Source organism: Dipodomys spectabilis, unplaced genomic scaffold, assembly GCF_019054845.1.
Source record: "Dipodomys spectabilis isolate Male_0828 unplaced genomic scaffold, ASM1905484v1 ptg000034l, whole genome shotgun sequence".
Lineage (NCBI taxonomy): Eukaryota > Metazoa > Chordata > Mammalia > Rodentia > Heteromyidae > Dipodomys > Dipodomys spectabilis.
In genome coordinates, this window is record NW_024870711.1 from 4,443,513 (window position 1) to 4,469,914 (window position 26,402).

General features: G+C 47.2%; 2 protein-coding genes across 2 annotated transcripts; one reads left to right on the plus strand and one right to left on the minus strand.

Annotated features, from left to right (window-relative positions):
* The first annotated feature begins 3,404 nt into the window (after window positions 1-3,404).
* Llcfc1 (LLLL and CFNLAS motif containing 1) lies at window positions 3,405-4,397 on the plus strand. The gene is made up of 2 exons (XM_042677310.1): window positions 3,405-3,558; window positions 4,091-4,397. Exons 1-2 carry the CDS (start codon window positions 3,417-3,419, stop codon window positions 4,267-4,269), a joined length of 321 nt encoding a protein of 106 aa, XP_042533244.1. The 5' UTR covers window positions 3,405-3,416; the 3' UTR covers window positions 4,270-4,397.
* A 423-nt stretch (window positions 4,398-4,820) lies between these two features.
* Kel (Kell metallo-endopeptidase (Kell blood group)) lies at window positions 4,821-23,382 on the minus strand. Its single transcript, XM_042677276.1, has 19 exons — window positions 23,201-23,382; window positions 22,823-22,900; window positions 22,219-22,360; window positions 21,827-22,006; window positions 20,619-20,743; window positions 20,206-20,352; window positions 17,274-17,336; window positions 16,990-17,178; window positions 16,527-16,663; window positions 15,601-15,730; window positions 8,826-8,936; window positions 7,633-7,731; window positions 7,361-7,438; window positions 6,950-7,050; window positions 6,680-6,790; window positions 6,485-6,552; window positions 6,100-6,269; window positions 5,703-5,798; window positions 4,821-5,103 (listed from the first exon to the last, which is right to left on the minus strand). Exons 1-19 carry the CDS (start codon window positions 23,201-23,203, stop codon window positions 4,942-4,944), a joined length of 2,190 nt encoding a protein of 729 aa, XP_042533210.1. The 5' UTR covers window positions 23,204-23,382; the 3' UTR covers window positions 4,821-4,941.
* Between the last annotated feature and the right edge of the window lie 3,020 nt (window positions 23,383-26,402).

Consider the following 26,402-nt stretch of genomic DNA (forward strand, 5'->3'; position numbering starts at 1 on the left):
GAGGGATTTGGAGAAGGATAGAGTCCTGGAAGGGGGGAGGGGGCTCCCACAGCGGGATGCAGGAGCAGACACCATAAAGGCTTCTAGCTCAGGAAGCAGGCAGGTCCTGGGTTAACTCCAGGTTCTTACGTTCAGGTGAGTATTCTGAACCTCCATCTCCTCCCCTCTGCCATAGGGCTAGCAATTGTCACATGGAGGTGTTCGTAAGGCACCATGGTCTCCTTCAAAAGACCCCGCCGATTGCTTCCCTCAAAGCTACACCGGGGATCTCAGTCCCAAGAAGGGTTCTACCTTCCAGGCTATCCCTCTCTCTGAGGACTCCTCCACCCTTGCCCAGAGAAGCACCAACTGTCAGGTCTCCAGGGATGTGTACCACAGGGGATTCCCCCACAGGGCCCTGTGTTTTGCTGGAGGCAAAGAAATCTTGGGACCCTGTCCAGGAATAAGATAGCAAGAGGAATGAGTAATAAGACACTCGTGTGATGTTATCACGTGAATGGCTCCTGTGTCTCCTTCTGATTGTTTTCAAAGCAGCATATAGTCAGTGATCATATAGAAATCATGCAAGAAAAGTCCTCTGATTTCTGAGTGAGAAGGCTATGCTCCGAGAGGGAACTTGATCACCCGCCCCCCAACTTGGGGACCAGAGGCACAATGATCTGGTGTTGACTTGTGCCATCTCAGCTTCCAGTAAACCACTCTCCAGACCTTGTGACAGCTTGTGAAATTTCTGGCCAGCAAGAGGAAGGACTTGTTTGGGATATGTGGGGAATCTTCCTCTGGGGTCTTCTTGGGGCCTCCCCTGTGAAAATTGAAGGAGGGGTAAACAAAAATATAACCTTTGGAGAAGGACAAGAATTGAAGAGAAAATAAATAAGCCAAGGAAAAGAAGAGGAGGTGCCTGAGACAGGGAGGGGTGGGGGGAGGGGGTCACCTTGTGAGACATTTTTCTGCCTCACTGGGAGGTTGGTCTCTGAAGCCTGGGGACTTGCAGTCTAAGGAGATGGAGGGAGTGATAAAGTTGAGGTGGGGGTTGTAGATGCCTTGATAAGCCCCACAGGTCGGGGAAAGGAGCCCTTGCCAACCCATAAAGCTGATCCTCCAGGGGGGTGGGGCGGGGAGGGACTGCGGTGAAAGAGGTTGGCCTGGTCAGAGCCGCACAGAGCCGGCGTGTGGGGTTAGCCTCCCTGGGTCCAGGAAGGACTAATGTTCAGAGCCCCCCCCCCCATTCCTGGGTGTTCAGTCCTTCCCAGCAGGGCAGACACAAGGAACCTGTAGGGGAAACAACTTGTTAGAACGGAGGTTTGCACCCCCCTCTTCCCCCTCTGACTTTTCTCTCTGCCTCTCTCTCATCTTGTTGATCTTTTCTATCCTCTTCCTGCTTTCTTTTCATCTCCTCTCTCTCCCTCAACTCAGTTCTCCTCCACTTTCCACAGCAAGCACACCTACAGCCTGTCTTCCACAGGAGGTTCATGATGTTGCTCAGGCTCTCTCTGCTGGGGCAGGAGGGGGTGGGTGGGGAGGGGGATGAGGCCCCTGGCTCAGCCTTCAGGCCCCAGAGACCTTTCAGTTTGACTCTTACTCTGACATAGAACCAAGGAGGAGGAGACATTCTGATTGTTACACGGTCACTCCACATCTCCCCAGACATCTAGGAAAGAGATTGCCACATTTCATTTTAATCCTACATGAGTAGCCATGATCATTGTGTAGGTGGTGGAAATTAAGGTTTTTGTTTCTTAGGATACTTTAAAAATACTTTATGCTTTTATAATAAGGGAGGAGGGATGTGTTAAGGAATTACTGGTCCCTGCAAAGATCTACCTAGTAGGACACTCTAGGAACCAAGCAGGTGAATGGAGAGGAGGTGGAAGTTAACGAGGGTGTCAGTCCAGACTGGTCCTTTCCATTCTGGCCTATACCTCCTGTGTCTGCCCTACCCATTCATACCTACAGAGCTGGCCTCTCCACCTGCCAGGGAACCAAGGCTCCTCCCCCTAAAATAGCCAGGAGGAGATTAGTGATTGTAGTTTTTTCCATGTAAGCGGCTTGTTCTTTGGATCTGCAGGTCAATGAGTGCAAGGTAGGGTAAGGAAGGTCACCAGCTACTTGAGTCCTTCCTCCCCCACCCTAAGTACCCCTCCTGTACCACTCCCAAGTCCCCTGTCACCTGATTTGGCTCATACGGAAGTAAAAGGTGCCTTCTGCTGTATGTGGGCTGGCCCCCTTGTGAGCATGCCAGCTAGCATGGGTAAACTCTGTGGGAAGGAATCTCAACATCATGCACTTTTCCTAATTCCCTCTTTTGGGAAGGGTCCATGTTTCTGCACACACCCTTGCCCCTATATTTGTGTGTTTCCTTCAGACACGGTATACACAGAAAGCAGAGCTGGTTTGAGTCTCCTCCCATCCCTAGCAGCCAAGCTGACCCTCTTGGTCTGTACCGCTGCTTCCGGTTTTCCCTGGAAGACCCTTCATCCTGCCCCCCAAATCACAACCTTCCATCTCTGCCAGGAAGCTAATGAGCCAATGCTCACCAGGCTTATGGCAGCATGGGTATTAAGGGACTGGCGTGGACCTTCTACAGCTCCATCATTTAGGGTTTAGGTTCTTGATTTCCTGCACTATTTTGTCTCTTGGAGATGTGTCTGTAACCACTTTTTTCCCCTGTGTATTGGAGTACAGGAAGGCATGAAATAAGAGGGGAAAGTATTTTGATTGGAAGAGACAGGACGGCAAAGGCTAGAACAGGAAAGGGGAAGCACTAGGGAAGGATGAGGAGAAAACAGCTTCTGCTTGGGGGTAAAACATCTGCTCTCTGCCCCTGAACATGCACTCTGTGTATCTGTCTGTGTCTGTTCTCACTCACGCTCCCTCCCTTCTTCACCCCCCACCCCACGCTCCTCTCTTCTCTTTCTCATGATTACACAAAGTCTGTGCCTTTTCTTTCCTTCTGGTGCTTCACCCTATCCTTGGCAAATGACATCCTCTTTAGCAGGAGAATCTTTCCTTTTGTGGATCTCCATCTCCTCATCGGTATAATAGGTATGAGAATACTGTTGATTTTGGAATGCCAGTGGCTATGTGAAGCTAACACTAAACTGGATGTACAGGTCTTTTGCAAGTTCTTAAATTCTTCTAGTTTTCATCTTCCTAAAAACTTCCACCATCCACTACTGGCTACTGCTCATTCTCCTGCCTGGCCGTGGAATGCCGTAGTGAGTCGGAATGAGGGGTCACAGCATGGCTGTGATGTCATAGAGCACATGAAGTCAGTGGTCCTATGGAAGAGAAGAGGAGAAAGCACCACTGGGAAGGGGTAAGGTCGGGGACAGGGGCAGGGAGGGAGGTGGGGAGGGAGTCTGCTAGGCACTGGGGGCCTGGGGGCCAGAGACAACAGGTGGGTGGGCAGGCCCATGACTTCCCTGGGCTCCCAGCTCTGCAGGGCAGCATTCCTGGTAGCCATCTTGCTGCTGCTGTGGTTGAAGGCGGCGAAGCCTCAGAAGGGCAGCCCAGACCCCGATGGCAGGAGCCAGAAAGAGAACATGCCCTCTGCAGGTAGGTGGAGAAGAGGGAGACAGAGATTGGAGGAGGTAAGGATCAGATCTGTTTGAGGTCAAGCCCTAGCAGCTAATGAGACACGAGGAGAGACATGGGATGGTTTGTACAGTGAGAGGTACTCCAGCTCCCTTCTCTCCAAGTGTGAAATGTCTGGAGCAAGTGTTCTTGTGCAGAGCACACCTTGGGTTACCTGTCATTGCATGCAGCTTCTGAGGGGTGGGCACGAATGTGTTTGTCTAGCAGGAGGGTCTTTTGGTTGCTTGAAAATGTCCCTCGGTCCCCACATTAGTGGAACCCTTTGGAAGAGGCAACTAGTGTTAGAAGCAGGTGTCTGTATGTGTTTGGGTTGTGGTTGAACTGAGATCAGAAAAGACCTCTGGATGGAGCATCTTTGACCTCTGATCAAGGTCAAAGATGTAGCAGAACACATCATCCTTCATGTTCCCTTAAGACCTTTACTACTTCCCCATTCTGGTCTGGGCAGGTCAGGATTGGGACTGCCTATCCTTGTTCCTCTCCCTATTTCCAGAACAAGACCAAGAACAGTTCGAAGAGCATTTTGTGGCTTCCTCTGTGGGTGAGCTGTGGCAGATGATAGATATGGCCCAGCAAGAGGAAGACACAATCTCAAAAACAGCAGCTGTTCGAGACCACCTCTTCAATCTAGCCTTCTGCTTTAATCTGGCCAGCATCATGGTTTTTTTATAAGAGAAATTGAGGCTGAGGTGGTGGCTTGGCTCCTAAATGAGGACCTCGATGTCTATCTCCGCTTCATGATGGCTTACTGACTCTCCTTTCCTGGATGGGCTCCAGGCCATGACCCCCTCCCCTGAAGGACTTACACCTCCCTCCCTGCCTCTTGGATGAAGCACCTGGCCCCAAGATGCCACAGCAGAAACAGCCGCCATTGCCACTGCTTGATTGCTGTCCCCACCCAGAGCTCCCTGTCCCACGGCCAGAGACACCAGACCAGCTTTGTCCAAAACAACAGATTAGTGAGAAGAGACAGCAACAATTAAATAGCAATACAATTCTGAAAAGAAAAAGAGATAGCTTTCTGAGATTTAGTGTAAACCCTTGGGTCTCTAACTTGTTCTGTTTAATTGCCTGGCCTTTGGCTCACTAACTGACCTTCAGACCCACCGGCTCATCAATCCTTGGTTCTTTTTTTTTTCCACCTGTGCCCATGGAGCCCTTCTTGGCACATTTCCCTCTTATCTTTTCTGACTTCTAGGAATAGAACATAACAGGAAAGACCATTAAGAGATGGCAGATGCCAAGTGCCAGCTTTTATTGAAGAGGAAAGAAAGTATGTCTCCGACTCCCTGGTTACGACCTGACAGGTGTGTGCAGGTGCTTGTGGTTTCTTGGATAGTCGAGTTACCAGAACTGGCAGTGGCTGGAGGGGTTCATGGGGGTACCGTGCGGACAATGGAAATTACTGGCAAAGGCCGGGTGGTTGCTGAGGGGTCCGTTGACTCGAAGACTGGGGGGGCTATGAGTGTCCCGAGCGTCCTGAGCATTGAGCTCTTCACACATCACCTGAGGAGGAAGGTAAGATTGACAGTGCAGGACAGACACTGGGGACAAAGAGGCCTCCACGGGGAGCAGAAATAGATGTCCAAGGAGAAGTCTTCACATGTGCATCATTTAATCTAGCACTGGGAGTGGGGAAGGCCTGAAGAGTGTAATTCCACCATTCATAAAAGCCCTGATCTGTAGTCTAATGGAGAAGTCCCATGAGGGAATTGTGTTAAGGAGCTGAAGCAAGGGGTACAAGGCTCCGAAATGAGTTCTGTCGACTTGGAACCACTCCTGGGGGTGAGATCTCTGAGGAGGAATTTAATTATCAACCTGTTAGTAGGAACCTGTTTCTGAGGTGCCAGAGGAGAAAACAGCTGGCCTTCTCTCATGGCAGGATTCGGAAGTAGAGAAATTTTTTTCTTCTTAATTTGGGAGGCAGGGAGGGCACAAGTGACGAGTTGGGTTGAAGTACTTGTCATGGTGTGCAGGCTGGCTCCAAAGGGGGTGACAGGTGGGGTTATGTGGGCAGGGTATGTTAGAGATACACTACCATAAGCACCAGTGATAAGGGATTTACTGAAGAAAGTTGCAGGGGAGGGGAGGTAGCAGTTGCATACCTGGGCATAGCTTCGGAAGAAGAGCTGGTGTGGGGTGAAGGCCTTGCCAGGCAGGGTGGTCTCCCCACGGTACAGTAAAAGCCTCTTGCTGTAAGCCTGCACAAGAGGATGAGATGGAGACTTGCCTTTAAGCTTCAGACCCATGAACATTGGGAATGCCTGCTACCCAGTACCCCAAACCAGGTCATGGGCCTTCTTCAGCAATGTACTGACACCCCGGTCAGAGCCAGAAGAAAGAGGGACTCGTCAGGATCTACAGAGTAGCTGAGGGATCTCTCAGAGGGGATAGGAAAGGCAGAAAGAGACACAACCAGGTTGGGCCCAGGGGATCGTGGAAGGTGAAGCTGAGGACAGTTTCTAGTCTGCTGGCTAAAATGGGTCACGGTCACTGACACACCTGCAAAGCAATGGCCAGTCCAACCATATCAGCAGTATTCTCCAGGAGAGGGTGGCAGCTGTTGAAGGAAGGTCTGATGGAAAGCGGGAAGGCGGCATAATGGTTCTCCAAGCACAGGAGCACCTCCTGTAGGGCATGGGGGTCACAGGCTTGGAAGCCTCCAGGGAGTACTGTTGAAAATGAATCAGAATGAACTGGTAGAGGACGGGGGTAGGGAATGGGGTGGGGGAAGACATGGAAAAGTACCCCAGACTGATAGAGCTCCCAGGAACACTGCCCCACCTGGAGAGGCCTTGAATAATCTTCCTCTTCCCTCTATAACCTCCTTTGAGATCCTCCCTTGGGTTCCCTGTGTTTCCCACTTCCCAGTGGCCCCATTACCCACAGAGCTGGTGGGAGATGTTCAGGAGCTTGTGGGCCATGATGATGCCAGCAGCGCCAAAGTTCACCGCTCTAGGGAACAAGAGCCTGTCTTACCTCTAGCATCCGTCGACAGTGTTTTACCCCAGCTCTCTAACCACCAATCCCATCCTTTCTAACATGTGAGTCTTCTTGAGAAACCCTCATTGAATGGCCATACCTTGGGTAGTCAGGGTGGAAGAAGGGAGGTTGGAGAAGGCCAGCTGGGAAGACCAGCACGTGGTCAGTTCTGGAATAATAAGCATTGACTGCCCAGGGAGACACTTGCCATCTGTGGGGAGAGCACACACAGGCATAGCTCTATCATTCACATATGTATATCAACATATACACAGTCTCCCCTAACCAGGATCAGAGCTCCTGTCCCTTTCCTATTTGTTAACGATGGGCTATCTCTGGGAGGGAGTGTCCGTCTCCCTTGCATTCATACCTGTGGGAGGAGAAAGGCTGCAACAAACTCTGGACATTTCTAGCCTGAAGAGACCGGACAGAGCTCAGTAAAGATTGCAGGAAGCTGGGTCCGATTTGTATCTGAGGAGAAGGCAGGAGGTGACTTAGATTCTCAGAAACGGATACAGATGGGCACATAGGCTCTTACACACAAACAGCCACAGATTACTGGAGGTGACAATCATAACATAACACAATGTAGTTGCTCTTCAAGTGCAGCAGCAGCCAGATAAATACACATAGGCATGTCACAGAGAAAAGGTGTGTGTGCACGCACAAGCAGGGGTCAGTCTTCTCTGACAAGACAAGAAAGAGGTTGGTTAGCCAAACATCCATAGGCAGGGAGGCAAAAAGTCAAGGTGGTAGAGAAGCAGAAAGGGCAAGCACCCACATCACTGTATTCCTGGTTGGCCACTTCTGGCTTCAGCGCCCATTGGGGGGCCCCCATCTCCACCTTCAGTTGGGTGACCTGAGGAGACACAAAGGTGGTACTAACCTAGTACTCGCCATGAGTCTCTCAGAGCCCTCAATACCATCTTCTGGGATGTGTGTATAATGTGGCTCTTTTTTGGGGGGAGGGGGGCTCTCTTCTATCACTGTCTCTTGATCCAGTGCTCTCTACCCTCTAAACATATCCACATTGGCCCGCACTCCTAGTTTTACCCTGTCCAGGGCCTCTTTCCGGGTCTCTTCACTTATCCAGGGAAGCTTTTTGAGGTACAGGACGAGGGCATCCTTGATCTCAGTGAACAACTCTGTGGCCTGCAGGGAGTACAAAGGTGGAGAGAGGGCAAGGTCAAGACTGGCATCATCTGGGCCCTGCACAACAACCCCTGATTCTGGAAGCAGTCTTGTCCCAAGAGATGCCTGAGCTCAAGGAGCTAGCAGAGAGCAGCCCAGAAAGACCAGGGGAAACAGGAAGGTCTATTTCCTAGATCTGTGGATTTGGAAAGGCAATTTTAAGTGCACAAAGGGAAGCAGAAGCAGCTTCCCCCAAGAGTAGACCAGGAAGATGGCTCCTTGCTGTAGAGAGAGCTCAAGCTAATGATTTCTTATTCTTGAGGAAGGTCAACTGCTCAGAAAGCAGAAGAAAAAGAGGGCTGTGGTTCCTCTCCGCTCTCTGGGCACATGCCCGCACATCTTCCTCCTTAAGGCAGATGTTCCCTCTCTTTCATTCATTTCCCTGAGCAATTCTGCTGTCCAACAAGTTGAAGCCTCCTCAGCTTAGTCTCCGTGTGTACTTCCTGATTTCCCAACCATTTAACCTTATGCATGTAGCTTTCTTGAAGGAAGTGTGACAACACCAGACTGCTGTGTTCAAATCCTGAGTGTGGTATTGGCCTTGTCCAAGTTATTTAGCCTATCGGTGCCTGAATTCTCTATGCTATAAAATCAGGATGATAATAAGAACTAAATAAAGCAGTCCATACAAAGTATATTGTTTTGATAAGAGTCTGCAGCCTATATGGCAAGTTCTCACAAAATATTCTAGATACTCTGTCATCATCATCCTATGCTCATATTGTATCATGTGTTATTCAAAAGTTGTAGACAAACAGGGAGGAGTCTTAAAGGTCAAGGAGTTTTATTTTCTCATTTTATGGTTGAAAAAACACAGTACCAGGAAAGCCAGGTGACGTGTCCCAATTAGTGTGTGTTGTGAATACTTCATGTCCTGTAGCTGAACAGTGCTGCCCAATAGATGGAGCTGACCCCTGGGCTCTGCCTTTAGGTAGACGTTCCCTACTGCCAGATTCCCAGCCATGCATGCCACTGAAGGGCCAGGCCATAGAGCCCGGTCAAGGTGTGTGGTGGGAAGGGTAGAGGGGCATGGGGAGGGAAGAGTTCTCACATACAGCACTTTGCATTCTCTGGCCAAACGCCTCACGAACAAATAAGGCTGCCAGCGTAGGCTCAAAGAAAGTTCCCGTTTTCTCCACACACTTCATCCATCGTGGTTGGGCTGGCTGTAGAGACAAAGCTGGAGTGAATGAATGCTATCTAGGATTCTCCTCTCGCTTTTTTTTTTAGGACAGTCTTGTCTAGAACTTTAGCCCAGAGGGATTTTTTGGCTTATCTCCTTCTATCATCTCCTCTGCTGATACACACTGCTATTCAGCCATGAAGAAGCTTGCTGCCGCCTCCTCCTCCTCCTCTTCCTCTTCCTCCTCCTCTTCCTCCTCCTCCTCCTCCTCCTCCTCCTCTCCCCCCCCCCCTCCTCCTCCTCCTCCTCGACTGAGACAAATGGAGCAAATTTTTTTTATTCATTGCCTATTGATTTGAATGCAAGGGCCCTGGGAGCCATCCCTCTGAAGATCAGATGGTTCCTATGAAGAGGAGAAGGGGAAGCTGAGCACTGTGACTCACACCCGCAATCTTAGCTAGTCAGGAGGCTGAGATCTGAGGATCTCAGTTTGAAGCCAGCCCTAGCAAGAAAGTCCATGAGACTCTTATCTCCAATTAACCACCAGAAAACCAGAAGTGGTACTGTGGCTCAGAATGGTAGAGTGCTAGGCCCTGAGTTCAAGCCCCACAGCTGACCAAAAAGATAAAAAGAGGAGGGGAAACCAAACTCTGATCCCACCCAACACATACATGGCTCCGGGGATGACCTATCCTCCTATAATCCTTTGCTCAAAATAGAAGTTGAAGAACTAATTCCCTTTCTCTACTGTGGCCAATGCACACTGTCCAAGTGGGTGGAACATCTTATTATGGAGAAGAAAATCACCAATAAAAGTGGACTTTAGATGCTATATGATTTGCTATGAGAAGATGAGCAAACAGCAACAAATGACAAAGTGCATAATTTTAAAAAAAAAACAGTTAAACTTGGCCAAATCAGACCAAGAAACTAGGATGGGAAGTTGGAAAGCTTCATAAACACAGAGGCCATTAGGTAGCAGCAAGAGAGCCATTGGCATGTTTGTTTGTGGGTTTATCTCTTTTATCTCTTTGTTTTCTAACAGCAGGGCTCAGAGATTGGAAATAGATGCTGGGGAAGCTTTCAGTAGTGGACTTGGATGGATCTGAAGAGTTGGGAGAGGGATAAGCTCATAGATAACCTAGTGTGAACAGAGCCAGGGGAGAGGAGCCAGGGAGCTGACTTATGGGTACTAAGCTGTACAGTTATATTAATATAGATTGAAAGAGATAAAGCTGTAACACTTTATTCCTTTAGCTTATTTATAAACCAAAGAACAGTTGGCCAGGTGGTGAAGAGGGTGCCACTAATGTCCTCAGCACAAGAGGGCTTGACTTAAGATGTGCAGGGGTGGGTCTATGAAGCAGCCCAGGAATGGAGAATCATTGCAGTAGTGGGTAGCAAGGAGACTCTTGCCCTGAGCCTGCCAGGGAGACATTATTTTGGACATGGCCATCCACCTCTGTGTGTTCTGCTTCCTACACCATAAGGTCTCTTCACATCTTTTCTAACACAAACTAGGGACTTTTTTCTGGGGTTGGGGGCATGGTTCGGTTAGTAGAGCACTAGGTCAATGGGCAAAAGCAGCAGAGTTACCACGTTTGAGTCCCAATCTCAGGCCTTTCTATGATGTGCTATTTGGACTTTAGAAACTAGGAATTGAGGGCAAATACGTTTGCAATGACTGACTCAAGTGGCCAATTTCGGCATCCTTACTGCTCCAACAGGCTTGGTGCCAGGAACACCTTTTCTCTACTGCTGCCACATCTGGGGCAGCAGCAAAGAGCACCAGCAGGGTTTGCCCTGGAGCCTGCCAGTGAGGACTTCTCAGCCCTTTTCACAGCCCCAGACTCTTGGCTGTTTCCCCCTTGCTAATGACTGAACCATTATTCAACATCCTTTTCAGTGGGACTTGGCTACTCAAGATAATAGACACCACTCAGACAATGACAACTGCTATCTCTCCCTCAAGACATAAAGCGATGGAGTATACAACAGTGATGTGTGTGTGTGTGTGTGTGTGTGTGTGTGTGTGTGTGTGTGTGTGTGTGCGTGCGCACAAGAAAAGAGAAAAACAGGAAAGAAGGGAGAGAGAGGAAGGAAAGAGAACAAAATGAGGAAGGAAAGAACACAGTAAGGACGGATAGAAAAAGAGAAAAGGAAAAAAGATACACCCAGAGAAAAAAAATCTTATAAAGGATGGAAATAATATTGCAAATACAAGACAGTAGAGTTCAGTGGTTTCATTTTAGAGCACTGAAAAAAAATGCATGTCACTTCCAAACCATGAACAACAATAATTAAGAAATGACAGAAATCATGAAAAATTCCTAGAGTCTGGGAAGAAGTAACAATTGGGCCGATCTTTAATGAGGGTAAAGTAGAATTTAGGGTCTACAGGCCTGTGGGAAATCCTTAATGTTCTAAACAAAGTTCTGGGAGGAATCAGTAAAGGAGTGGTTTTTGAACAACGTATAACTGTTAAGGTTCAGAATGGGATCACTGAGGACAAATAATACCAATAATACCAAACTAATAAAAATGTTGAGGTAATAGACTCCTTAAACTGTGGTGTAGAGGGACTAGGAACCACAGACTAAAATAGCGGCATGTGATAACTAAGGGCAGTGGTCTGACATCAAAGCACAAGGCACAAGGGACTTGGTACCCCCAGCTGAAATGAGGTGCATCCATTTCACACAGACAGACATCTTCTGGGCACTTGAAAAGGTTAGGCAGCATCAGCTGGCACCGCACATGCAAAATACATGTACGCACTCGCAGGGCAGAATTCTGAATGCTGGCATGCCATCTGATCTTTAAATGTTGGCAATTAATTCAGAGTTTGTAAATTAGATCAAAACCCAACAAAATATATCTATAGATTAATTTCATCCTTGGTGGCCACCACAATTCGTCCTTTAAACAGAATATTAGCATTGGCTAGTGTGAATGTTTGACTTACATCTCTGGGCTTTGGACATACCAGTTGTAAAAATGAGAACAATGCCTGTTCTACCTTCTGCCCAGATTTGAAGATTGGGAGAAAATGGACCTTCAAAGAATTCCACTGGAATTCCATTAACATTGCTTTGGACATTCTAATAACTGTCTGTTGGCATTATCTTAACATCAGCTAACACCACAAGTTATGTCTTTGTGAATTAAATGTAAAATCAATGCTAACTGATAGTATAATGTGAGTGGACTCTTGTCCCTCTAAATAAGTAAACAGCAATGATGAATGACTCAGAGTTAAGATGACTTTGTTGATCTTCCCACAATCATGACTACATTCTTTCGAACTTCCTTTGCTGATTTGGTCTAACACCACTCTATATGTTTTATTGAATCTATTCTTTTTCTCCCTTTACTGGAATATATATGCACGAAGGTAGAAATGCTTGTCCATTTTGCCAAGCGCTATATCCCAAATGCTTAGAGATGAGCCTGTCATCTAGTAGTCAATACACAATAAACATTTGTCACACAAATGAATTGAGGAATTTATGTCATTAATAACCTGAACCAAGCTCTCCCTTCAGGATCTTAACAGTAGTCTGAAAAAAACACTGATTAAAATTGAAAATCGCCCAAGGTTGTAAAGGAAATGTAATAGAAAAGAATTTTGAAACAAAGATTTCAATTACCTGAATAAATTGGGATGTTGGGTTGAATATAAATAGCAATCACAAATATGAAATCTTTCTACTTCCCCAAACCCAGCTCTACAGGTTTCATAAAAAACCTGACTCAGAATTAACCAAATCCAGATAATGAGACCTAGCAAGGTTTTAGAATAAAGATCCTATAAATTAGAATTCCTTTGGAAGAATGTGATGAAAAGACTGTCATTTGGCTAGAACCAAAAAGTTAGGTCAAATCAAACCCCAAACTTTGGTGTTACCCTTGATGCCCAAAACTCTCTTACACTGTGAGTCAAGAAATCCTAGTCCCTCTCTTCAGAAATTCTTTTATTTATTTATTTTTTTTGTCAGTCATGGGGCTTGAACTCTGGGCCTGGGCACTGTCCCTCAGCTCTTCAGCTCAAAGCTAGTGCTCTACCATTTGAGCCACAGTACCACTGCCAGTTTTCTGGTGGTTTATTGAAGATAAGAGACTTTCCTGCCCAGTCTGGCTTTGACCTATGATCCTCAGATCTCAGCCTCCTCAGTAACATTCTTTTAAGACATAAATCAAGTGTGTTCCTCTGCACATCCCTGTTTTGTGCACTGGAAAGCAGAGTCCTCACTGTGACCTGCCAGCCCGGCGCTGGCTCTCTTCTTCCGCCTCATTCCCACTTGGCTGCTGTCCCATGCGCTCCACACCAGTTGCTCCATCACTGTTTCTGACACTGGGAGTTGTGCTTCAGCAGCAACAATGGACCCAGTGTTGAATGCAAGCCACATGTCACCTCTTCTTAGCCACAACCACGAGGGACATTCCTAAACTCACCAAGTCTTAGCCCTATTCTCTGTTACAAAGAGATGCTACCTTTTTCTTTACCATGAAACTCCTTCCTCCCTCTAGATATTCCTTCTAATCCTACCTGCTGCAGAAAAACAAAACAAAACAAACTACTCCAACCACCTATCTTAGGAACCTGTTCCTAGAATTCTCTATGAACACAGCACCAAGCACTTCATGCTAGGAGCAGTCAGTGACTGGTAACTCAAGCTACAGAAAATGCAAAGCTACAAGTATTTGCTGTCTTGTACTTTACTGAAAGGTTTGCTAAGCCAATGTTTGGAACCTTCATGTATTTCTCAATCCTTTGGTTACAAACAGCCACATTGGCCAAAATAGATCTATTTTGGAGCCTGTCCCTTCACTTTGCTTATGAGCAGTGAGTAATGTGGTCTTAGGGAAGTTACACAGCTTTTGTGCACCTTTATTTGCACCTGTGAAATAGGATTAAAAACTCAAACATTTCTGAGAGGATTAAATGAAGTAATTTTTGCTAAGCCCTACATACAGTTCTTGACAGAGACTAGCCAAGAGAGATCAGCTATCATCATCATCATCATCATCATCATCATCATCATCTCTCATGTTTTGTTGTTATTCCAAAAGGTGAAGTGCTTTCTCTAAGGTCACCCTCACGGTTTGCTGGTAGAGCTTGATTCAGCTTCAAGGCCAAGGGCAAGTCTGTGCCCTGATGGAAAGGCGGTGACTTCAGGACTTGTGGGCCTCCTACATTCTTTGAGCATGAGTATCAGCACTGGCATTCTGACACCTTCCCAGACATGACATCAGGCCATGGGTGCTGGGATTTACAGGAAGCTATTTGTTGCCTGGAATTTTGCAGCAAGCCCACGAAGAGAAGCTGGGGTTCTGATGGAGAGATAGACTGGTTCCTTGGGAACTTGCCCCAGGCCCTCCTGGTGCAGGACTTGAGAGTGGAAGGATCTAGAGCACCAGGAGGAAACACACAGACCCTGAAGCCAGACTGTCATGGTTCAACCCCTTGCTCTAATCATTTACTATGGATTTTACCATGGTCAGCTTCCTTAATACTGCATATCCATTCCTCACCTTTAAAACAAAGATAAAATGATGCTCATTGTACCCTATGGGATTTTAAGAATCAAGCTGGTTAACAGACCAGAGAATTTAGGGAAATGTCTAGGACATGTTAAGCTCTTCATGGGCAATAACTACATTCTACTTTCTGGAAATATGATTGCTATATTTCCCTTCCCCGAATCCACAGATACATTTAGATTTCTTTAAAGTTGAGTAATGGTCTACAAATTAATATTAAGAAAATGCTTTTCCCCTTACAATCTGAGGCCTTCACTGAGGCTGGGGTGTATCTAATTGTTTTGTGTGTGCCAGTTCTGGGGCTTGAATTTGGAGCTTGGGCGCTGTCCCTAAGCTTTTTTTTTGCTCAAGGCTAGCACTACCACTTGAACCAAAGCTCCACTCCTGTTTTTTTGGTGGCTAATTGGTATAAAGGCCTCACAGACATTACTGCCTGGGCAGGCTTCGAACTGCAATCCTCAAGATCTCAGGCTCCTGAGTAGTTAGGAATATAGGCATGAGCCACTGGCACCCAGCAAGATATATCCGATTTACTAGTTGAGTACTTAGGATTTTAAGGTTCTTGCTGGCAACGTATCTCTGCATCTTAGGTAATAAATCCAGTAGATCCTAGTTAGTAAAGCATATTTTCACACAGTGCCTTTTTCGGAGATATTAAAATCTTTACCACAAAGTTCATGCATGATCCAGTAGATCCCACTGCTTCCGAGATCCATTTTTTTGTGATACACATTGAAATAGTGACCTTGAATTCACCTCCTCTGTGGGGAATCACTAACTAGAATGAAGTTCCGTTCACTGTTTGCTCTGTTTGTTCTGTCTGTGAAGGTTGCACTCAGGCCCTTCAATCATAAAGCTCGGGATAACTGAGCAAATAGTTTAAGGATGACGACAAAGAAAGAACGGCCCTTGATCATTTCAGTCATACATTGAAGCCCTCATACGCAGCAAAAATCGAAACAGAGTTGGTTAGGGGTTGTGTTCCTAAAGGCAGCCTGGTTCTCAAGTTACCTGCTGCCTTCCCATCCTGAAACCTTCCAAGGAATTCCCAGACGCGGGGGGTCCTCTACTCTTATGCCCTCTTCCCCTCCTCCCTCAGCGACACATCCCCCAAATCTGCCACCATCTGAAAAGTCCGTGGGCCACCCCCCTCCTCTCCTCACCATGGGTGGTCCTTCTGTCAGCTCCAGCAGTTTCTGGGTCAGCTCTCTGCGTGCATCCTGAAATTTGCTGCCCAGGGCTGGGGAAAGGGTCCCCACTAGCCCGAAGATCATGTGGCTCTGCAAGCAGTCCCTATGGAGACAAAAGAGACCCCCACATAAAGCTGAGAGCTCTGGGTTGTCCCACGAACACCCCTGTGGAGTCAGTCATCCTGGTACTCCTGAGGGCAGACCCTCTGTATTTATGTTTACAAAATAGCCTGGGTCATGCACACACCCTTTTCTGCTATGGATTAAGGAATGATAGCAGAAACTGTATAAAGAGAAACACCTGGGCTAAAGGCTGCACTCACTGTGAAGCACACGGATGAATCGATGTGAATCAACACATCCTGGTGCACCTCAAGATGCATCCCCTAAGCACCTCGAAGCTGAGGCCAGTGACTTCCCTTTTCCCCTCTGGCTACTCTCCTATCAGGGAGCCTCATTTTAATCTGATGGCATCCACATGAATGTTCTGTTGCGTCCCTCATAAAAGATGACTAGGAGTTGCCCTGCCATTGAGTTATTATGAAGATCCATGAGTCCAAGTGCTTGGAAATCAGCTGCAATCTTCAGATAATGGACACAGGGCTGACAGACTCTCCAGCCCAACACACAGCTACACTATGACACTCCCCTGAACCCAACTCCTTCACACCAGCACAAATCATCTTAGAAAGTCTTTCCCATGAGGGTTCCAGAGTCTTCCCATGAAGGTAAGAGGCGCATCCCATGCTTTCTCCCCTAGATCACCCCAGGGTTCTCCATCTGCACCTCCCCATCCTATGTCTCTCTCAGCCAAGGTAACTCTAGTCCTCAGCGGAGACCCATGTGTCCTCTGACTTTCCTCCTAGCCCCACGACCTGCCCAACCCCACCTGAGCAAACCTGTGGCTTAGCAGCAGTTGTGACATGTTTCTTAAATAGTCCAGGTCATGGACCACCAGGGGCTGGGAGGGAGTCAGGGACATCCATGTAAATGTTGCTTGCAAGCAGGACAGCCAATCGATGGCAGGGGCCATTTCCTTAAAGGAGGGACATAAAGCTGAAGGAGAGAGGGGAAGGAAGGGACAAGGCAGGGGAAAGGGCTGCTCTCGATTTGAGAGGGAATAAAAGGAGTGTTGGTAGTGGGAGGGAGGGAGGAAGGGAGGAGAGGAAGGAGGAGGAGGAGGAGGAGGAGGAGGAGGAGGAGGAGGAGGAGAAGGAGGAGGAGGAGGAGGAGGAACAGAGCCAGAAAAAGAAGCTAAGGATGGAAAGGAATCAAGGGCACCATGAGGAAGGAGATCAGGCAAAAATAAAAACAACCCAAGAGAGATCATCAGCCCAGAGTCTGAGCCTCCATTTCAGGCACCTGAAGTTGATCAATAGTGATCTTATTGAAGAACTTGTCCTGTGCCTGCTGCTGTTCTAGGGGCCTCAGAAACTGGGACAGCCTGGAGGTGATGGTGATGGACAAGGAAGCGTGTCGCTGCACATGTTCAGGGTCACCTCCCAGCAAGGTTCCCAGGCGATTCAGGTATGTCAGGTACGCACGCAAAATCTGGAGGAAGAACAGGCATGGTGAAAGCCACCAGAAGCCCCGGCTGCCTCTCTCCTGGTCTCCGAAGGCAGGGTTTTGTCTGTCCACCATCTTACCTGGGCATAGATCTTCTGTTCCTGCTCTTGCTTGAGAGGAATATCAAACTCTGGCTGGTCTATCTGGACACAAGAGAGACTGGAGAGAAACGGGGAGCATGGGGGATGAAGAGGGCAGGTGTGGGAAGGGAGGAGAGGCACCAGGACAATGGCTTGGGGGAGAGCACAATATAAAGCTGACAGAGAAGGAGCAAAAGTACCAAGAAAGGGAGGGATGAGAAATGAGAGTGTGGAGAAAGGGTCCAGGGTGGAAACACAAAGCCATTATACAGACGTGAAAAGGTGTGGCTATTCTAACTGACCTGGAGATGTTCAGCAAGAAAGAGACACAGTTAGTGTTTGAGAAGAAGCTATTCCCTGTGCTAGGGTTACATCAGGGTCAGGAAGGTAAAATATCCATGCAAGATGCACTAACCAAGAGGTGTTCAAAACTCAGAAAACAAGATGTTTGTCATTTTTTTCCTGTAAATTACTGTCATTATTTTTTATTATACGTATTTTCAAAATAAAGATTTTGGTCCATTTGGGAAAATTCATTTAAAAAAAAATCCACAGTAAGCCAGGCGCTGGTAGCTCATAACTGTAATCCTAGCTACTCACGAGGCTGAGATCTGATGATCAGGGTTCAAAGCCAGCCCAGGTAGGAAAGTCCATGAGATTCTTAACTCCAGTTAACCACCAGAAAACCAAAAGTGGTGCTGTGGCTCAAGTGGTAGAGCACTAGCCTTGAGCTGAAGAGCTCAGGGACAGCACCCAGGCCCAAAGTTCAAGCCTCACGACCGACCCCCCCCCCTCAAAAAAAATCCATAATAAGAATTTAAAATTTTGTTCCCCACAAACATTGATTTCTATTTTTGTATTGATTTCTATTTTTATGAATATTCATTAAATGTTCTTTCCTGACATTTTGTGTTGGGGAGAGAGCCCTCTCTAAATTTTGTTCCCTACCACCAACCAAGTACTCCACACATCATACCTTAGGTCTAGCCCTGGTATGCCCTTGTGTGTGTGTGTGTGTGTGTGTGTGTGTGTGTGTGTGTGTGCACCCATGGTTCTAACTTCCTAACTTTCCTTCCTTCTTAACACCATACAGTCTATGTTCATTCCTATATCTCTTAAATCTATGTTCAAGTTTCAGTAGTATCTTCTCATTTCCTATTCCTAATCTGAGCTCAGAAATCTTGGGAATCAATAATGGTGCCTTCTTCCTGAAGCTCTTCCTGTGACCTCATCAATGGCAGTCTAATTCTTCCCTGCTCTTACTCTTTCAGGCTCTCTTTCTACCCCAGTCCCTCACTGTCCCTCACTGCAGCCCATTCTGTCTTTCAGACTTTGAGGTCATGAAGACAATTCCAATCTCACCAAACAAAAATGTACGCCTTCAGAGTTTCCCACAGCACATTAATTCAGTCCCCAAGACCTTCAGAAACACATGGAACTCTTACCTTTAGGATGAACTGCCAATCTCTGGCTTTTCCTTTCTATTTCTACCACTATTTCCATGCCTCAAATACCTTCAGCTTGGCCTCCAAAGCTGTTGACTCTATGTAAGCTCTATCCACGGCCATCATAACATTGAAAGGCCACACTCATTCTTCTTTTATACCCCTAATATATCCATAATTATCAAGTCTCCCTGGATTCCTAGGCCAGCAATAATCAGGCCCAAGCCCTTATTTTCAGTCCTATTTTTTTTCTTCCACTGGATCCCACCTACCCTATGCCAAGACCAGTCTTGCCATTGTCCTGATAAAGGAATCACAATATTACAAGTACTTCTCTTAACTCAATTTCCCTGTAGCCGTTCTAGTACCTTTTAGCTTCATTTTCACCAGAATAAATCAAGGCTGCTTCAAAATTCAACTCAAGGTCTCCTCTTTGAGCCATTCCTCAGCCATTTCAGATCTGAACCAATCCCCAAAGGCTACACTATTTAAACCTTATACCTTAAAACTGAATTTTGGAACATTTCATACTGATGATCAGTTATTGTGAAAAGAATCGTTATCTCCCAAAGTTGTAAAAGTCTTGAGAGTAAGGGTCAAATATATAACATTTCCATTACTTAGGACACTGGTAGTGGCTCCACTACTGAAGCGTTTGCCCCTGTGAGGGCAGCTAGCTGTCTGGGGCGGAGGAACTCCAGCAGCCTGCTCTGAGTTGGCCCACAGTCTTCAAATCAGAGTGTCAAACACTGAGCGCTGGAGGACATGAGATGGCACAAGGACCTAATTCACAAGGACTTAACTCACAGCTGGGGGAACATCAGGAAAGACTTCCTGGAAGAGACTCAGAGCCATCATTTGAATCCATGCAAGGATCTTCTAGGCCAAGTGTGGGGAATTATTTCAAGCAAAGTGATAAGCATAACCATAGTTAGGAGGAATATTCTTGGGGGCTTATATGAGTCAGCAGAGCTTAGGATATAAAGGGAAGAAAGGATCTGTTAGGAGATAAGAGTAGAGAACTGCGTATGGGATCAGCTGGGGGAACATGCAAAGCTTTGCGAGGATTAGGGACCGTATCTTGATGACCTGGTCGTGATCCATTAAAATGGCAGGCATTTCAACAGAGACAATAGCATCATTATCCTTTTGTTTAGAAAGGCCTCTCTGACAAAAATGAAGAGTAAATATGAGGGGGAAAATCTTAGAGACTGGAGCCCTTGGTTCGAGGTCCAGGAGAAATCCAGATTAGGAAGAAGGCAGGCTGGAACTACTCCAATCTTCCCAGAACTGGCCTTGCTGCTCCTCCTCCCACCCCCTCCTAGTGTCCCTAGCTCTCCCAGCAATCACGTTCTCCTAAGATAGAGTTATTGTCTGAATTGCATATTTGTCTTATCTCCAATCCTGAAACCTTCCTCTGAGAGAGGATGGACTAGAGTTAGAGGTAGGGCAATGTTCAAGGGTGGTTTTGCCAGTTCATTCCTCACCTGGATGACCAGTGTGTGTGGAGGGGAAGGATGAGGTCGAAGATGAGCTCTGAAGAAAGGGAAGTGGCCATATTGACTCATGAGAAGCCTCAGCGTCCGGTTAAAGTCTAAGGAAGTCCAGTTTCCAGAGAAGTTCCAGCCTCCAAGCTGGGAAGAGACGAGATGGAGCTGAGCAGAGGGGTCTGAGACTCACACCCCATTGTCCTGACTGCTCTCCCTCACAGCTTTTATCTCCCAATTTTTGAGCCCTTTGCTCCCTCCAAGTCTCTACATCTCCCTTTCTCGGTCTCAATTCTCACCCTAGGGTCTGATTCTTCACAGAGCAAACTCCCTGCTCCAACTTGGGGGTCACTAAGAAAGAGACATGAGTCCTGTGAGTTTTATAAGCAGAAAAGTATCCCAGCTGTTCTCACCTCCTCAATAACTTGTCTAAGGGGACCAGCCCCTGCAGCTTCAATGGCCTCTGTGTCCATGCAAGACTTATAGAATTGGAAGGCTTTCTCCTCCCCAGATCCTGGGTGCCAAGACCCTGGGGCCTCTAGAAAGGAAGCGTGGGAGGATTACAAGAGTGAATGAAGGCCAGTAGAGAGACAAAAGAGGTGAGAATCAAGGAGCTCAGTGGTAAGAAAGGGAAGTTCTCAATATGAAAGGAAGGGGAAAGAGTCATTTGAGGAAAATGGGAGCACAACTCAATTTGGAAAGGATCAACTTGATGGAAAGATAAGAACAGAAAGAAGCAGTGCAGGCAATAGATGAGAAGAAAATAAGAAAAGCAATTAGGAAAACACATAGAAGAAAGGAAAGGAACAGGAATAAGTAGATAAAGGAGAAAGGGTAGACATAGAAGACAAGTATAAGATGATTGAAGAAGTCTGAAAAAAAATCAGTAAACCAGAGAACTTCAGAGCATTTTGGGGAAGGAAACTCATATGGATAGGTTTGGTAAAGAGGTGAAATGGGAGTGCTCCCTTAGTCCAAACTCCCTTTATTCCTGGTACCCAGAACATGAACAAACACAACAACCCCAAAACACATCCATCTTAGCCATCTACCTGCTAAGATCTAACCTCCTCTTCCCCGTCTTCCTGGTATCTTTTTATTCCAGTGAGAACACATCTGCATATTTTCTTTTTCATCTCAGTGCTTGAACTGAAAATGGCCTCTTTCCCACTTTTTCCCCATAAAAAGGTGGAAAGAATCCCATTTGTGCCATCAATCTAGGTTTCCCTTGGGATATAGGACTTGCTTATCTTTTATGTTTTTATTCCCAAGCCCTTACCTCAACCCACCAACTTCCAGCCTCTTAGCTGGTTCACTCTCTCCTTCTACTTTTCCTCTCCGACCTGACTATTGTTTCCATTTTCTTTGTAGACTCCGCCTACCCAGGAATATTCTTAATCTCCATTTAGCTTATAGCTTATCTCTCTTCTGGCATATGCTTTGCTCCAACTCAGCTGCCCCTTATACACCACCAATAATGAACACCCCCCCCCCATCACTTTGCCCCCAGTATCTCCAACCTTCTGCTCTGAAAATGACACAGAGAGTTTGGAGAGAGTCGTAGCCCTCCAAGGCTCAGCCCCCCAACTGGCACAGAGAAATCTGGCAGTGTTTTCCTCACCTAGTAGTCTCTGCAGCCTGCTTTTATTCTCCTCTGCCAGAGCCTGAAAAGCATGACTAGTCCCGTTGGCTTTGCCACCACAGGCAAAACTGAAGAAGTCCTCGCAGGGGGCTGCACTGGTGTTTCCGGAGGCTAGGTAGCGAGTCAGGAGCTCCAGACACACAGGTGATTCACAGGTGCCTGTGAGAGGAGAGGGAAAGGAACAATAGCTCCCCCAAGGGGCTGAAAAGAAATTCCTAGGGAGGAACGGAGAAGGGATGGGTGGGAAGGAAAGAGGGTCTGACTAGTTGCCTGAAGTAGGATCCCAGAAGGAGGAAGGGTGAGGAGCCCAGTAACCAGGGGTTCTGACTGAGGGAGACTTCCTAGGTGGGGAATCCCCTGATCATGCTTACGAGGACCACAGCTCCAGAAAACATAGAACCAGAGTACAGAAAAACCAATGAGCAGGCCCAAAAGCAGGACAGTGATCAGCGACCTCCTGGTCACTGCCCTCTGTCGGCTCCATTCAGCGGGCAGTCCCTCCTCTGCAGAGACCTGTGAGAAGAACCAGGGGATGAAAAAGGTTCCCTTGCACAGAGAGAATTCTGCAGGTGCTCCGTTAAACCCAGACTTCTTTAGAACCCAGGGAGATGAGGGAGCACCTCTGTTAAGGACAGATCACCCAGTGTGGGCATGCGTGGCTCTTTACAACTAGACAACATGATCCTAATGTCATGAAAGAAGCCACTTAAGCCAGGCACCTGTGGCTCATGCCTGTAATCCTAGCTACTCAGGAGGCTGAGATCTGAGGACAAAGGTTCAAAGCCAGCCCGGGCAGGAAAGTAGTCCGTGAGACTCTTATCTCCAATGAACCACCAGAAAACCAGAAGTGGCGCTGTGGCTCAAGTGGTAGAGCACTTGCCTTGATCTGAAGAGCTCAGGGACAGCGCCCAGGCCCAGAGTTCAAGCCCCATGACTGACCAAAAAAAAGAGAAAGATCAGAAAGAAGCCACTTACCTCTTGCCTCTGAGGAAGAGCCATCCCAGTAGCCGGGCTCTCCTCTCTCAGCTCTTCTCCACTTTGGTCCCCACCCTCCTAGAAGTGAGAGAAAGAGGAAGCAGGAGGCAAGAGAAGCAGGGTCAGGAAGGAGGGTCAATGGTCTTACCCCATTTTGACATCACATCCTTTACATTTTCATCCCGAGAAATGTCCCAGGTGGGCCTCAAAAGCACCTCATCCCAGAATATTCCATCTCTCCCCTCCCTCTCCTCTCTCCTCCCTTGCCTTCCCCCCTTCCATGTTCTCTCCTCTGTGGTGGGGGCCGGGCCTTCACACACAGCCACCCCCCACCCCACCCGAGACAACTGGCTCCGGAAGTTTCCCCACGCCACTTGCCATCTCCTTTGCTTCTGTCGGACTCCCAGAATTCTTCCTGGCTCTTCTCTAGATGCTGGATCTGAAGACTGGGTTTCAGGACCAGGCCTCCCTCCTGCCCCCACCCCAGCCCAGAGGTCCTGGAGAAGGGGCACTTCTGCCACTCTACCCCCTCTTTCCCAGGCCACACACTCTTAGCCTCTGGGTGGAGCCTGTTTATCAGTGGGGGACACTTCAGCCTCTCCCGCTGCTTTATCTAAGCTTCTCAGGGGGGCCCAGGGAGGAGTCTCCCCTCTGAGCAATCTTGCCCTCAGTCTGCTCTTCATTATCCTGCTCTATGACTTTGCTCATAAAGTTCCTTTATTTCTAGAATATTCCTCCTCCTTTCATTTCTTCTCTGATTGAAATCTCTTGGATTCTTTCATTCCCGGGTCAAATGCCACCTTGCCCATTCACACGGTTCCCAAGCATGCCTAAATGGCTTTTCTAGGAGCTCCATGGTCCTGCTGGTTGTAGGCAGAGTTGAGTATTAAAAAGATCACCCAACTAGGAGACCCTAACCTGCTAATTATTAGCTCTGTGACAATATAAACAAGCCACTTAAACTCTCAGGCAGGCAAGCAAGTTTTGTCATCTGGAAAATGAAGGTAATATTTTCCCATGCCTGCCTCATAAGGTCTAATACCTGCTGCAAAGGAATGAGCTTTCCTGAACTCTGTGGGATGTGTATATGTGTATGTGTGTATGTGTTCGTACTGGTACCCGAACCTAGGGCCTAGGTATTATCCTTTAACTTTTTTATTCAAAGCTGACGCTCTACCACATGAGCCACAGGTTTACTTTTTTGGTGGTTAACTGAAGATAAGTCCCATAGGATTTCCTGCCCAGGCTGGCCTTGAACCTTGATCTTCAGATCTCAGACTTCTGGGTAGGAAGGATTACAGGCATGATTCCCTGGCACCCATCCCCAAGCTTTGTCTTTATTCAATCACCCAGTGGCTTGCATCTTTGTCTTATCATCTCATTGATTGAAAACTATTGCATAACACATATACCTCTTCTTCCTTCAGACCTACCCAGGATGATTCATAAATGTTAGTGAAATGAATTTTATTACAAGCCAGAAACTCTCCCATACCATACTGAGCTTTCACTTGTAGTGTCAAAAAAGTGAGCACAGGGCTGGGAAGGTAGCTCAGTGGTAGGGCGCTTGCCTTGCATGCCTGAGGCCCTGGGTTCCATTCCTCAGCACCACATAAGCAAAAAGGAAAAAGCCGGAAGTGGCGCTGTGGCCCAAGTGGTAGAGCGCTAGCCTTGAGCTGAAGAGCTGAGGGACAGCGCCCAGGCCCAGAGTTCAGGCCCCATGACCGGACTCAAAAAAAAAAAAAAAAAGTAAGCACAGCCAGGTGCTGGTGGCTCACACCTATAATCCTAGCTACTCAGGAAGCTGAGATTTGAGAATCATGGGTCAAAGCCAGCCCGGGCAGGAAAGTCTGTGAGACTCTTATCTCCAATAAAACACCAGAAAACCTGAAGTGATGCTATGACTCAAGTTGTAGAGTACTTGCCTTGAACTGACGAGCTGAGGGGCAGTGCCCAGACCCAGAGTTCAAGCCCCATGACCGACAACAACAACAAAATGCAAGCACATTTCTGGGAGCAAGTGTTTCACCCCCCACCCCTTTTAGCCTCATCCTAGGCAAAATGAGATGAATTAGGGTTGTCATACTAATGATACACTCACAAACTTTCCCGGTTTTTATCATCTCCATGCTGAGATCAGGCTGCATTTGTTGGGATGGAGGCAGAGGGGGAAGGATGGAGGCTCCATCACTGGAGATGTATAGCCACCATATCAATCTAGGGTATGAGATGGAAAACCAATAAAGTCATAAAGAAAAGTCAAGGGCTGGGAAGGTGGCTCAGTGGTAGAGCACGTGCCTTGCATGCCTGAGGCCCTGGGTTTGATTCCTCAGCACCACATAAGCAAAAAGAAAAAAGCCGGAAGTGGCGCTGTGGCTCAAAGTGGTAGAGCGCTAGCCTTGAGCTGAAGAGCTGAGGGACAGCGCCCAGGTCCAGAGTTCAGGCCCCACGACCGGACCCCCCCCCCCAAAAAAAAAAACAAAAAAAAAGAAAAAAAGAAAAGTCAACATTTCATGCAATTAAATACAAGGCATTGGGAACAGTGAGGTCTTTGTGACAGAAGGAAATGACATCTCCAACTGGCTGATGCGGTACTGGGATCTGAACACTGAATACAAAATATAGAAATGATAAAGTTGAGCTGGGTGCCAGTGGTTCACGGCTGTAATCTTGGCTACTCAAGAGGCTGAGATCTGAGGATCACGGTTCAAAGCCAGCCTGGGCAGGAAAGTCTGTGAGCCTCTCTTATCTCCAATTAACTACCAGAAAACCGGAAGTAGTGCTGTGGCTCAAGTGGTAGAGCGCTAGCTTTGAGCTGAAGAGCTGAAGGATAATGTCTAGGCTTAGAGTTCAAGCCCCATGATGGACAAAAAAACAAACAAAATTATGTACTCATTACCTTGCCCATGTAATTGTAACCCCTCTGTACTGTATTTTCACAATTAAAAAAAAGAAAGAAAGAAAGAAGAAACGAAGTTGAATGATGAAGTTGAGGGCATAGCCTAGGGTGATGGCAAAGGTCAGGAGAAGTCAGAGAAAAAGAAAACTTATGCAAAGAAATCAGGGGAAAGGAGGGGGATGGGGCCTAACAGTCACAGATGAGCTCCTAATTGTATTCCTGATGAGTAGAGAGTGCAGTACTGATGCCAGCCACAGAAGAAGTGGAATCTTGGTTATGGGAATGCATGGACATCAGCCTGGGAGCCAATGAGACTTGAGGACTTTAGAAGTATTGGATCCTCTTGAATTCCAGTGGCTCACACTTGAGATGTGAGGATCACGGTTCAAAGCCAGCCCAGGCAGGAAAGTCAGTGAGACTCTTATCTCCAATTAACTGCCAAAAAAAAAAGCTGGAAATGGGCTATGGCTCACGGGGTAGAGCACTAGTCTTGAGGCTCAAGTGGTAGTGAAATAAGGTAAATAAAATGAGGCACACAGCAGCATGACAGGATCCATGATAGAGCTGGAAAGCCAGGGCAGGGATCATGATGATGCTAGGAAGCCATGGCAAGAAACTTCTAGAAAAACTTACAAAAGCCCCTAAAAAAGAACTTTGGACAGGAGGTAGTTTGTAAGCAGC